General features: G+C 50.7%; 1 protein-coding gene across 4 annotated transcripts in view; it reads left to right on the top strand.

Moving 5' to 3' along the window:
• The window catches only part of EXTL3 (exostosin like glycosyltransferase 3), a 109,871-nt gene that overhangs the window by 85,453 nt on the left and 11,577 nt on the right, over window positions 1-12,841 (top strand). For all 4 annotated transcript variants that reach the window (XM_082757715.1, XM_082757714.1, XM_082757713.1 and 1 more), the window contains one exon: window positions 716-3,320. In XM_082757715.1, the coding sequence (XP_082613841.1) occupies window positions 1,173-3,320 (2,148 nt within the window). In that variant the 5' untranslated portion in view covers window positions 716-1,172. The remainder of the gene's footprint in view (window positions 1-715; window positions 3,321-12,841) is intronic.

Raw genomic sequence — 12,841 nt, 5'->3', positions numbered from 1 at the left:
GGCATGGTACCACGCAGATCCTAACTCCAGCATCTTTGCTTTGATGGACAGCATAGACAGGCTCCTTTTTTCCAGTTTTGACCCGAAGTTCTATCTCAGAAGCAGCGAGCCTGCAGAGGTGGTTGTAACCGCTGTGAGTACGTTCCCTTTAAACTTTCTGCGGCGATGAATCGAAAATTTCCAGCAGGAAATGAAAGCAAAACACTTCATCTAAAAATTCCTCATCAGCTCTAGTCACTCGAGCAGAACAATAGTGATTACGCTCAGTTATGCAGGACAAATTCCCAGTGCTGCCGTGTCCCCGGATCCCAACGTGCCATTAGGAGGCGGGCAGGCAGAGCAGGTGGATGTCAACATCCCCCTTTTGGACGTGAGGGGATGGGGACTTGCAGATGCCAAGCAGCTTCCCCAAAGTTTCACAGTAAGAAAGTGGCAGAAAAAGGAAACCAGGTCTAAGGGCTGGGATTTTCTGGGCTGGCCACCGAAACGTGCAGCCCTAATGAAAAGGAGGGTGCTCAGTGAGAGCCACGTGTCCACACCTCATGGATCCCATCACCTTCTCAGGTTTGCTGCTGTTAACCCTGGAGATGTTAAACACATACAAAGGTCGCTCTTTGGACAGAGGGGAGAGTTGCTTTTAAAAACGAGTGTGATCTTAGGTCACTACGGGGTCGTTTTGTTGGCACTGACTGAATTTCTGCCTGTTCTCTTGCAGGAATGGCCGAGCATCACCCGTGCAGCAGCGATGAGAGCGCCTGACATTCCTCCGAGTCCCTCCTGGCTCGGCCTCCGCGATGGCTGGTGCCTCTGCATATTCATCGGATGGTAATGCAGGATGTGGAGAGCAGCGGCGGAGTTTGGCTTGAGCCCCTTGTGTTCTTCCCCCGCTGGCTGAGACTTCCCAATCGCCATGACAACGCCGTGACACTTCCAGCAACTCGCCCGCAGACCGAGGGTGGGCCGGGGTGGGCGAGGAGGCCGGCGAGCAAGGCGACCGGGACCGAAACGACTGCGGGAGAGCCGTGGTGGCGACACGATGAAATTCCCATTCTATTGGCCCCTCGTTAAGCAGGCAGAGTAACCTTTTTTTTTTTGCAGAGACTTGCTGTAAAAGCCCTTTTGGTTATGGCTACTGATCCGACGTGACTGGGCAGGCGGTGACTTGGGAACTCATGACTGGATATACGATGTTGCGGAATGGGGGAGCGGGGAACGGAGGCCAGCCGTGGTTGTTGAGGTGGTCCAGTCGGATCCGGCTCACTTGGCTTAGCTTCACCCTTTTCATCATCCTCGTCTTCTTTCCCCTCATCGCCCACTACTACCTGACCACCATCGACGACGCGGACGATGCCGGCAAGCGCATCTTCGGCCCTCGGACCGGCAACGAGCTGTGCGAGGTGAAGCACGTGCAAGACCTGTGCCGCATCCGCGAGTCGGTCAGCGAGGAGCTGCTCCAGCTGGAGGCCAAGCGGCAGGAGCTCAACAGCGAGATCGCCAAGCTCAACTTGAAGATCGAGGCCTGCAAAAAGAGCATCGAGAACGCCAAGCAGGACCTGCTGCAGCTGAAGAATGTCATCAGCCAGACGGAGCATTCCTACAAAGAGCTGATGGCTCAGAACCAGCCGAAGCTCTCCTTGCCAATCCGGCTGCTGCCAGACAAAGACGACGTGACCTTCCCCCTGCCAAAATCCAACCGGAATTGCAGGCTGCACAATTGCTTTGACTACTCACGATGCCCGCTGACATCTGGCTTTCCAGTCTACGTCTACAACAGTGACGATTACCCTTTCGGTAGCTCCTTAGACCCTTTAATTAAGCAAGCCTTTGAGGCGACTGTCAGAACTAATGTTTATGTTACTGAAAATGCAAATATTGCTTGTGTGTATATAATTTTAGTGGGGGAAATGCAAGAGCCCGTGATGCCAAAACCTACTGAACTAGAGCAACAGTTGCACTCTTTGCCGTATTGGAGGACTGACGGACATAACCATCTCATCATCAATTTATCGAGGAAATCGGAAACTCAGAACTTTCTTTACAACATCAGCACGGGGCGTGCCATGATCGCCCAGTCCACCTTTTACGACGTGCAGTACCGACCAGGGTTTGACATCGTGGTATCACCCCTGGTCCACGCTATGTCTGAACCCAACTTCCTAGAAATCCCGCCCCAGGTGCCGGTCAAGCGTAAATACCTGTTTAGTTTCCAGGGGGAGAAGATTGAGTCTCTGCGATCCAGCTTGCAAGAGGTTCGCTCTTTCGAAGAGGAGATTGAAGGCAACGCCCCAGCTGACTACGACGATCGCATCATTACCACCCTGAAGGCCGTTCAGGACAGCAAGCTGGACTTTGTTTTGGTGGAGTTCACGTGCAAGAACCAGCCTAAGGCGAGTCTGCCCACTGAGTGGGCTCTGTGTGGAGAAAGGGACGACAGACTAGAGCTACTGAAGCTATCTACTTTTGCACTGATAATCACCCCGGGGGACACCCGCTTGGTGATCTCCGCTGGGTGTGCCATGAGACTGTTCGAGGCGCTGGAGGTCGGAGCCATCCCGGTGGTTCTCGGAGAGCAAGTTCAGCTCCCCTATAACGATGTGATCCGGTGGAACGAGGCAGCCTTAATCATACCAAAGCCACGTATCACAGAAGTGCACTTCCTTCTGAGAAGCATTTCTGACAACGATCTGCTCGCCATGAGGAGGCAGGGCCGCTTCTTGTGGGAGACCTACTTCTCCACCTCCGACAACGTTTTCAGCACAGTCTTAGCCATCATAAGGACTCGAATCCAAATCCCGGCTGCTCCTATCCGAGAAGAAACGGCGGTGGAGATCCCCCACCGCTCGGGCAAAGCTGCTGGCACAGACCCCAACATGGCAGACAACGGCGACCTGGACTTGGGGCCTGTGGAAACCGAACCACCCTATGCATCTCCCAAATATCTCCGCAATTTCACCCTCACCGCAATGGACATCTACAGGAATTGGAATTCTGCTCCAGGGCCTTTCCACCTCTTCCCCTATACCCCCTTCGACCCTGTTTTACCATCGGAAGCCAAGTTTTTAGGGTCCGGGACTGGATTTCGACCGATAGGTGGAGGAGCGGGTGGCTCTGGGAAGGAGTTCCAGGCTGCTTTGGGTGGCAACGTGCCCCGGGAGCAGTTCACGGTCGTGATGCTAACGTACGAGCGGGAGGAAGTGTTGATGAACTCCCTAGAAAGGCTCAATGGTCTCCCGTACTTAAATAAAGTGGTGGTAGTGTGGAACTCTCCCAAGCTTCCCTCCGAGGATCTCTTGTGGCCAGACATCGGCGTCCCGATCATGGTAAGAAAGATGTAGACCCCGTGGTCTCGTTTCACAGTGGGTTTTGTATATTAAAGTTGGCTGTAGCCGTTCTGAAGAGCGTCGGCTCGGCTTAGTCATCTGGGCCAGCATTCGTCTCGCATCCTTGCGGATGTCTGTACCTGATCTGGTTTCTTTATCGTGGAGAAAAACAGGGAGATGAAAGGTAATGACTCAGCTGACCCATTTTAGGTGCGCGCGTGAGGACTCCGTGGCTTGTCTTGTAGAAAGGCTCGTTTCTCTCCGTGACTTCAGAGGTGGGCGAGATGAATTGGGATCGTGAGAGCCAGCCTGCAGCCTTCAGCTCACGGGATACAGGAGCTGATAGACAGAATGGTCTGAATTGTACACGTGCAGGGTCTTCGCAGTGCCAGGTATTTGGCAGTCTTGAAGCAATAATTGTGTGCGTGGAGCCCGCTATGAGTCTCAGGGCTTAAGGGTAAGAGATTTTAGGCCTGTTTATTGAAAATCTTTGCTCGGGCACTTCAAGTATCACACTGTGAGGACAGGTGGCACCTTATAAATATCTAAATAGTGGCTGCTGCTGCACCTTACCTGATAAATCTTTTACAAAAACAAGAGAGGGACGCACTGCAGCTGTGCTGTGCGCTCGATAAGGGCCTCCAAAGGCATTTATCATGTTGTATTACAAGGGAGGAGAGGAGAGAAAATGGGGGAAAGCATAAGCCAAGACCTATGTAACCATGAGAGTTTCTGTCTTAGTGAGTTTGGGTCAGATTTGGGCTGATTTATTCCCAGCCAAACTGAAGAATTGACACCTTAAAAGACCAACGTGCCTTCTGGTGCCTGGCTACTCCCTTGCCTATTGGCAGCGTTGCTTTTAACGAGCTAATTCTCCCTTAATTAATATTTATTTCTTTGTTTTAGGACTTTCTCTGTAGTCTCCGCATGACTTTCTGCACCGGGCATTGTTAGTGATCAATATGAAATATAAATCTCCAGCTGCACTCGGAAAGAGAGCACAAGCAAAAAGGCAGCGCTGCGTTGTTTGAATCCGGTCATGTTTAGAGGACAAATGGAAGGATAATGCGTTACAAATTAGGGAAGGGAGAAATAAAAGAGGGAGATGGTATTTAAGTACGCAAACTGCATGTGCTTTATGTGACAGGACGCCGCCAAGCTTAATAGCAATGTGAGCTTTATGCTTCATGCAAGGAGATTCATTGATTTAATATTTCGTTTTATTATTATTGTGATGAATAAATCCTTCTGCTCACATTTAAAAACCCTTATGGTCCAGGGACAATGAGGAGAGAAAATTGCTTGGATAATTGCGAAATAATCTCTCACATTAGGCCCGTTGAATGCTTGAATTCTGTGAAAGTCTTCGCATTGTGTCTGCTTCAAAACCGTGCACTCCTCCGGAGCTGGAGAGTTGGGGATGCTTCTCTTTGGAGTCGCTAATGGGTGTTATTTGTGCAAGGAAAATATGTTGCTGTTGATGGATGCTAATGCCTTTTTTCCTCTGCTCTCTTTTGTACGTCTATTGTGTTGGGGTCCCACTTGTTTTTTGGGGACTTTGACATGCACAAACCTTACACACGCACAGTTTTTCTACGTGCCATGCTTCAGAAGAGCCTCAGGCTCTCAGGATCCCCTACATGAGCCCTAACCCTTTGCAGCCTGCAGGCATCCATCTCCCAACGTGCTCGTCCACCTCCAGACCTGCTGGTTAGATCATGCTGGGGTCTGTAAGTATTCCTCAATACTCTGCCCCCTGTTTTGGCACGACAATGGTACAAAAACTTCCCTGGGCTTCCTCAAACGGTGACACGTCCTAAAAGCCACCGCTGCAGGGACCTGGGGAGCAGAGCAGAGACGCAGGGTGCTGCAGGCAGTGGGGAGAAACACAGCCCCTTCAGCTGCTGCTGGAAGCAACTCCAAAGCTGTGGGATTCATCTCCTTGCAGGGAAAAAGTGTCTTTTGATGGGGAATATCCAATTCTCTCAGATCTTCAAGCGATGCTGTATCCTTGTGTAGCAAATGAGCTCTGTAACGTCCCCGCAGCTGGCCGGCGTGCAGGCTGCTCGATGTGGCCCAAAGTCCCACCGAGGCGCTGCTGGAGCTGGTAAAAAAACTTATTTTGTGCTTTTGGTGGGCAGCTTTCTGCTGGCAGGGTGCAAGGAGGAGAGTTGTGCTTCCTTCTTCAGCCTGGGCTGACCTTAGGTTGCTGACCAGGAGTTGGACAGGGCTACAGAATATATTGGATTTTTATTTTTTTTTTAATTTCGGTAGATTTCTTGCGATGGCAGCGTTTAGTAGATAAACCAGCCAGGTTCCTGAGCTGCACAGGAGTCTGTGATAATATATTCTGGTCCTGTGCTGAGCTAGGTGCAGATACAATGCGCTGTAAAGCTGTGTGTAGTCACTCAAGGTTTCCCTCAGAACAGATGTAGATGGATTGCCCTCGAGTTTGAAGTGCCTTTGTGCCGTGCAGACTGTTCCCATCTCGTATTCAGGAGATAAAAAACAAGGATCCAAACAAGTATTCTTGTTTGTGCAAGCCTGAAAGCTTCCTTCCCCCGAGTGTTTGCATCTGTAGCACTTCACCAGGTGAACCTGGCACGCAGAAGAGCCCGGAGAGCATCACCACGGCCGTGCCATCAGTGACATCTCGGCCGTCCCTTACCTCCTGAGCTCGCTTTTGAACCTTGAAATCGGGTGTCCCTCGAGGTGGCTGTGACATCTGCCAAAGCTGAAATATCCTCAAGGAGTTAAAGCCTGCCCGGGCCACCCAGTGCCTGCTTTTGGTGCCAGCAGGTGGGCTCCGTGCGGGCAGGGTGGCAGCTCTCCTGCATGCTCCTGCCGTTTCTGTGCTTCTGGGGGGTAAAAGGAGAAGGATTTGGGGTTAAATCTCTGCTCTGAGCAGGCAGAAAGACTGCACCAGGGTTTGAGTGATAAGAGGTAACTGGCTGTGGCTCCTGCATCAACCGTGGAAGGATTTCCAGCAGCGGAATGAAGACTGAGTCAGTAAGGAGAAGACCTGGCTTGGTCCTGGGACAGAGACTTCCAGCTTCCCCACTCAGCCTCTCCACGCTCAGGATTTCTAAATAACATCCAGGTGACGACAGGAGAACCTCGCTCTTCGCTTTGCAGTTCCCTGGCAGCTTTTTCACCCGCGCGAATGAAAGCAAAGGGAAACAAACGAGGCAAAACACCGAGGAAACCACGCGGGCAGCCCACGCGAATGGTAATGAGATGCACCCAAGAACGATTCAGATCCCGCTGCGCTTTTCCCAGCGCTCGGGAGCCGGTGTGCTGCTGGTTTCTGGTGGCTTCAGGGCACTTCCCTATGCTCCTCATCCCAATTTTGGCATAGCAGTGTGCCCAGCCCGATGCTGAATGACCGAGGTGCGTGGTTTCAGCAGCTCTGAAGCTGGCTGAATGCCTTCATGTGGCTCAGAGCAGGGCACAGATTGGAGAAAGGGGACCAGGAATCATTTCTCTTCTTTCTACTCTGGTTTTAATCCTGAAAACAAAGTGTTTGGACAGCCAGACCCACTTAAGATGTATTTCAGAAGGCTGCCGGCGCTGCGTAGAGAAAGCACAAAGCCCCAACCTGCGAGCTGATTAAACTCTGGAGCAGCTTGCACTCAAAACAGCCGCAGATCCTCTAATGCAGCAATTAAATTATCCATTTCCCTTGCAGAAACTTACTTAAAGCCCCCCAGGACTGCAGCCTGAGCCAGGAAAGCCTACATGTATGTGCTTCCCAAAGGCCATGGGTCCAAGCAACCCCTGAAAAGGGTTCATGGAAGACAGAAAGCTCCGTGGGGACAAACACTTGTTGGTAGGAGGGTTTTTTGGATCAGGATCATCCGGTTGTGTTGTTTTGAGCCCGTGTGGCAGCTCTCCCCCTGCCCCAGGAATGCCTGCCTGGTTTTTGGTTCAGTTTGGGGACCCCCAGGGTTTTTCAGAGGGTGCTGGCATCATGCCTGGAGCACAGCCTCCAATATTATAGGATGGACAGACCCGTGGGTACACTGGCTACATCATACTCCTCCCAAAATGGTATTTCCATAACCTGTGCTCATGTCCTCAGAATTAATAACCCAAACTTCTGACTTTTCTTTCTTCTCCGTGGTGCACGGCTCCTTCGGCGACGAGCCATGGCTGGAAAAGCCCTGCAGGGCTTTGCTTTCTCCTCTTCCTCCAGGGTTGTGTGTGCTTGGAGGCATTTACGAGCAATTTGCCTGGGTTCACTGCCAACGCCAGCTCCCGTGGCTTTCGGCAGTGACTAATCCTTTCCCTCAGCTTTGTTACGGGGTAAGTAGCTAGCTTTGATCTCCGCAGCCGGTTCCAGTGGCGTCGTGTCCTTTTCTGCTGGCTTGGTGGCCGGCTGAGGAAGCTTGTTCACTTGAGCTGCTTGCCTGAAAAGGAAGCATCGTTGGAAAATTTCAAATCCAGCAGCACCGCCGCTGAAATCTGCAGACCTGCCCCCTGAAAGGGCACTGGGTAAGCGGGAGAAGCCTTGGGGGAGATGCTGTCAGGACTTTCCCTTCTGTTTGAGCAGCGTCTGTACAGCTGTCCTGTGCCGAGCCCGCTGCTGAAAGACTTGATGCCTTCGATTTGCTGCCAGAAATCCTCAAATTTGCCCTGGGATGTCCACGGCAGGAACATGGGGAGCTCCCAGGTGCTGTTTTTAGCTCGGAGGATGAGGAGCAGAGCCCTGGACGGGGTGGCTGTGGAGTGCCACGTCTGCGGCATCGGCGTCTGCGCTTGTCCTGCGACTTCGTGCTTGCTTTTTTGGGAAGAGCGGAGCCAACTTTGCAAACTCAGCTGGGGCACCAGCAGCTCGTGGACACCGGTAACTCGATTATACTGGGGTGGTGTGCGTGGTCCTGCGCCAGGACCAGGGGGAGCTTGCATCAGAGGGGAATAAAACCCCGTGGGTTTGACAGGACCCAACCAGCACAGCACCTTCAGCAGCAGCACAGCAAAGGTACATGAATTACAAAATCTCTCCATGAGAGCAGTTTTCAGAGGCAGGACAACACCGCCAAATATTCCTGTGCTGCTGCCGGGTTCGTAGCACCACCTGCTGCCTGCGGAGCCCCGCGAGCTGCCTTGCTTCTCCCACCCCTCGGAGCTTGCTGCCTCTCTGCGTAGTTTTTGCAGCAGACTTGCTGCTCGGTTTACCTGTGCTGCTAAAACCCAGATGCTTGTCCCTGCGGGACAATATTAACTCCCACCCCCTTGCAGTCTGCTGCTGCTGTTTAAGCAGCAAATTAATCCATGCTGGGGAAGAAGTTGGGGGCAGAACTGAGTGTGTAGGTATTTTCTCTCCTTTTATTTGCTTTCCATTTTCACCTTCTCTGCCTTTTCTGGGGCTGTAACGTGTGGATACAAGGGCAGAGAAAGAGATGAGGGGCAAGAGAGAGGTTTTCATCACTCCGCTTGTTCCCTCGTGTCCGATGAAGCTCAGAGATGCCTCCCCAAACTCATTGGGATCGATCGGCAGCGACCTTGCAGCTCGCAGGTAGATGATAACTTACTCCCAAGCTGGTGGTGGCACAGCAGCCACAAAATTGTTCATCTCCTGGACGCTTTTACCCCTTTTCCCACAAGGAATCTCTCCCTTCTGTCTGATGGATGATGCTTCCTCACTTCTCTAGAAATCAAATCCTGGATTCCCCTCCTCCAGAGCTGATAAATATGGGACAAAGACCATAAACAGCACACGGGGGCATGCTGGAAATGAACTGGAGAGAAACTGAGGCACAGAGAGGAGAAAATGACGCCTGCCCACTAAAGCATGAAGTTGTACGTCTCCCTGTAAGCTCACAGAAAAGCTGTTTTTGCCTATTCCCAGATTTTATTAGCAGTAGAAAGATGGGAAATTTGGTGAAGCTGTTCTCGGGCCTCCCAGATAACATTTTTCAGATCAAAATTGTTCAGCAAACGTCTTCGGGTGTCTGGACGCTTATCTGAATTGCAGTCTGATTTTTTTTTTTTGAGGTCCATGCAGGAAAAGTAAATGGATTTTTGTGCTCGGCGCTGAATTTTTAAAGCATCCTGGACAGGGCTGGTGGAAACAGGTGGAAAGATTTTATTAAAAGGAATTGGTTTTAATTATGCCTAATCAGTGTGAACTTTGTAATTGCTAGCACATGGCCATCCTTAATTCCCAGCCCATGCTGCAGGAGGTGCTCTTAGTTGTCCCTGCTCATCCCAGCCATTTATTTCGGAGCCTCTCACTGAAAGCATTTGTTCCCCCTTGATTTTATTTAATGTTTTAATTGAATAAGAGGAGAAGCTTAAACAGATCACCCCGAATTAAGAGTCTGAGAGCGAGTGGAGCTCTGAAGAACAGGACATTGCCCTGGCTCTGCCTGGAAGCCCTGGGACGTGCAGCAGGTGAACCTGCGAGCAAAGGGAAGATCTTCCCAACCTGCCTTTCCCCTTTATTTTACCACATTCAGGGCAATATCCTGCCTGTTCTCTGATACCCGAGCTGATGGAAATTGCTTTTCTGCATAAGCTGTGCTCATCCTGGAGAAAAATGAGAGATAAGACGCTGATTGCAGAACTGTGGCATGGATTTGCTGGGTCTTTTCTTCTAACCTTACAGAAAAGAGCTCTCATCGCTAGGTAATGGGGTTGAGGACAGGCTTGCTGGCACAAAGCTGTCACCGTTTCAGCCAGCCCAGACCCATCAGAACATTCCCAGTGAGATCTCAACTCTCTAAATCTCTGATGTCCTTGGAAAACTTTTAGTCTGGCGTGAACCTGGCAGCTGAAAGTGGGTGTGCAGGTCTGAGTGCTCTTCATGCTCGCTGCTCCTGGCACCACAACCATTTCCTCTCTGCCCCCTTCTCCTCAAAAAATAACCTGCCCACGGAGTTGATGCCATTGTGGTTTTGCTTCCACACTGAATTTCCTTCCAGCTTTTTCACTAAGTGCTCTGCGAGTTGTGAATTGTCTTTCCCCACCTCCTCCCTCCACGAACAGAGAAATAATGTTCGTTTTGATGCCTCCTGCCCCCAAATGTGAACATCTGCACCAGAGCATCTAGGATGGGCCACAGCAGCTGAACATCCTCGAGCATCATTAGACGTAACGTGCTCAAGCTGCTGAGCCACGCTGAATTTAACCAGTTTTAAAATAATTACACCTGCTTTGCCGGGCGTTTCGTTTCGCTTTCGTCATGGAAATCCTGCTTGACAGATGCCTCGTAGACAGCGAGGGAACCTGCAGAAGAAGTAAATGTGCAGCACCGCACTGACGGAAGGCTCTGTTAATTAAAGCAGCCAGGCTATCAGCCGGAGAGCAGCGTGTGGAAAGATGAGCTCTGCCCCAGTGAATGGGAAAAAAAGTATTTCCAGTAATCCCCTGGGACGGCATCCCTTGGGTTGCCGGCACTTTCCTCTTCCCCTTGAGATGTTCTCACTCTCCAATGTGTGTTTCTCTGTTTTTCAAGTGGACGTTTGTGTGTTTTCTTCCCTTTATTGCTGGCGACCTGCTATGGCACAGCAGCTGATGGCTTGGCAAGGAGAGGCTACCTCAAGGGTGCTCCTAAACTGCCGGGCTAATTTGTTACACGCTCTCCGTCTTGCAGATGAGATGTGACAGCCTCTCTCAGATCCCTCCCCCAGCTCTCAGTCCATTTGCTGCCAGACTTCTCGGCGCAGTCCCAGGGACCAGCAATTCTTTTCCAATGAATTTAGAAGCACGTGAGTTTGCCAGAAGGGTTTTCTCCGGAGAGAAGGGCTGAGAGAGATCTGGACTTTGGTACTTTAGAAGGTTGGGGCTTTTGCTTGCTTGCTTTAGTAAGGACAAGACTTTATAGTGTGTGCATCTTTCTTTAGCTCCAGTATGGCTCCTCCAAGACTGAGGTTGGTACTGAGGTTGTACCTGGCCCTGAACATCTCCCAACACATCTGTGCTGAGTGCTCCATCCACGTAGTGCAGCTGGGAAGGCGAGGCAGGAACACTGAATATTTTTCCCCAGATCAGGTCAGGCTTTCCCAGGGAGCTGGCAGATCCAAACTGCTAACTCCTAGGGGTCAAAATGGGCTTAAAACTGGCACAGAGGGATGGTTCAGCTCCCAGGCTCGCTGGCAGCGTGCACATCATCTCCTAAGCTGCTATTATCTAACCAGCCTGGGTCTCCCTGCAGAAAGCTGGATACAGGGTGCAAGTGGCCTCCTTCAAGGGGTTCCTGCAGGAGCTGCGGGCAGCAGGAGAGGCACAAACCCTCACAGCAGCTGTCAGCACCTGGTAAGATGCTAATTTTGCAATCCAGTTAAACACCACCACTTTCAAATTGCAGCAGACACCTGGCAGAGAGCTGGTACAGCAGATAGATATTTATTTGTTTGCCTTGCTGTCTTACCAAAGACAACTGGTTGCGTTTCTGTGCCCCTAATTTGCTAAATCAGGGTGCAGATGCTGCTGCTGCCGTCCCCGGTCTCCCCAGCATGTTCTGTGATCTCCTAAGCAGAATAAATTCACCTGAATTTCCTGCCTTGAATACCAAGAGGGGATTTGCCAGGTGGAAGCAGGTTTGTGACTTCTGCCTGGCTCAGAAGAGCACTGATAAAGAAACACTTCACTTCCATGCCTTTGGATATTCCCCTTTTAATTGCAAAAAAATAATAGCCAGGGGAGAATACCTATGAGGTATGACAGCATGTTGTCCCAAGGATGTTCTTCAAAGCCAAATAATTGCAAATAATTATAAATAAATCTAGGTGGACAACCAATGCGCGTCTTTAATTGCGCAGCCACTAACAGGGACATGCAGGGAAAATAAAAATAAGTGAAGATCTGGATCTCTTTAATGTTAAAATAAGTACGCCTCTCCCTTAGCTTCCTCCAAACCGAGTGACAGCTGCACCCCTATGAAAATGAATAAATAATGGGTTTTATTTGTATCGCAAGCTGTTTTCTCAGCTCGGAGATGAGCAGCCCACGGACACCACTCGCGTGGTTTAAAGAGAGCCCAAGCGTTGGCACAGATGATGTCCATGGACACCATATCGGTGTTAAAAAGGGATTTCTACTAGTACCTTCCTGTGTGGTTTTGTTCTCACGGGGGGATAATTTACGTCTGGTTTTATGTTGCATTATTTAATTATGCCTATTTTAAAAATGCATCTGTTTTGCCAATTTACGTGCACTGCACGCGGCCTTTGGGTAGCTTTGCAGCTAAATTCCCCTCCAGTGAAACTCACTCATTCCTCTGGAGATGATTTTTAAAATAGTCCCTGAGATCTTTTCATCCAAAGCTTGAAAACACCTCCGAATTGGAGGCAGCAAAGCCTGGAGCCTGGGAGTTGGGCTTGGCAGGAGGAGATGGTTCTGTGTGGGCAGCACAGAGCCCAGGGGCTCGTGGTGTTGTGCTTTCAGGAGGCTTTCAATGCTGCAGGAGATGTGTGGTGGTGGCTGTGGAGATGCTGGTGGCTGTGGAGATGCTGGTGGCTTCATCGGCTTCTTCACGGAAGGCTTGGCAGCTCGTCCAGCAGACAGGACTCATCTGT

Source organism: Aythya marila (genome assembly GCF_965140915.1).
Source record: "Aythya marila genome assembly, chromosome: 3".
Classification (NCBI taxonomy): Eukaryota; Metazoa; Chordata; class Aves; order Anseriformes; family Anatidae; genus Aythya; species Aythya marila.
Note: the sequence above shows the minus strand (reverse complement) of the source record. Positions and strands in the feature narration are given on the sequence as shown.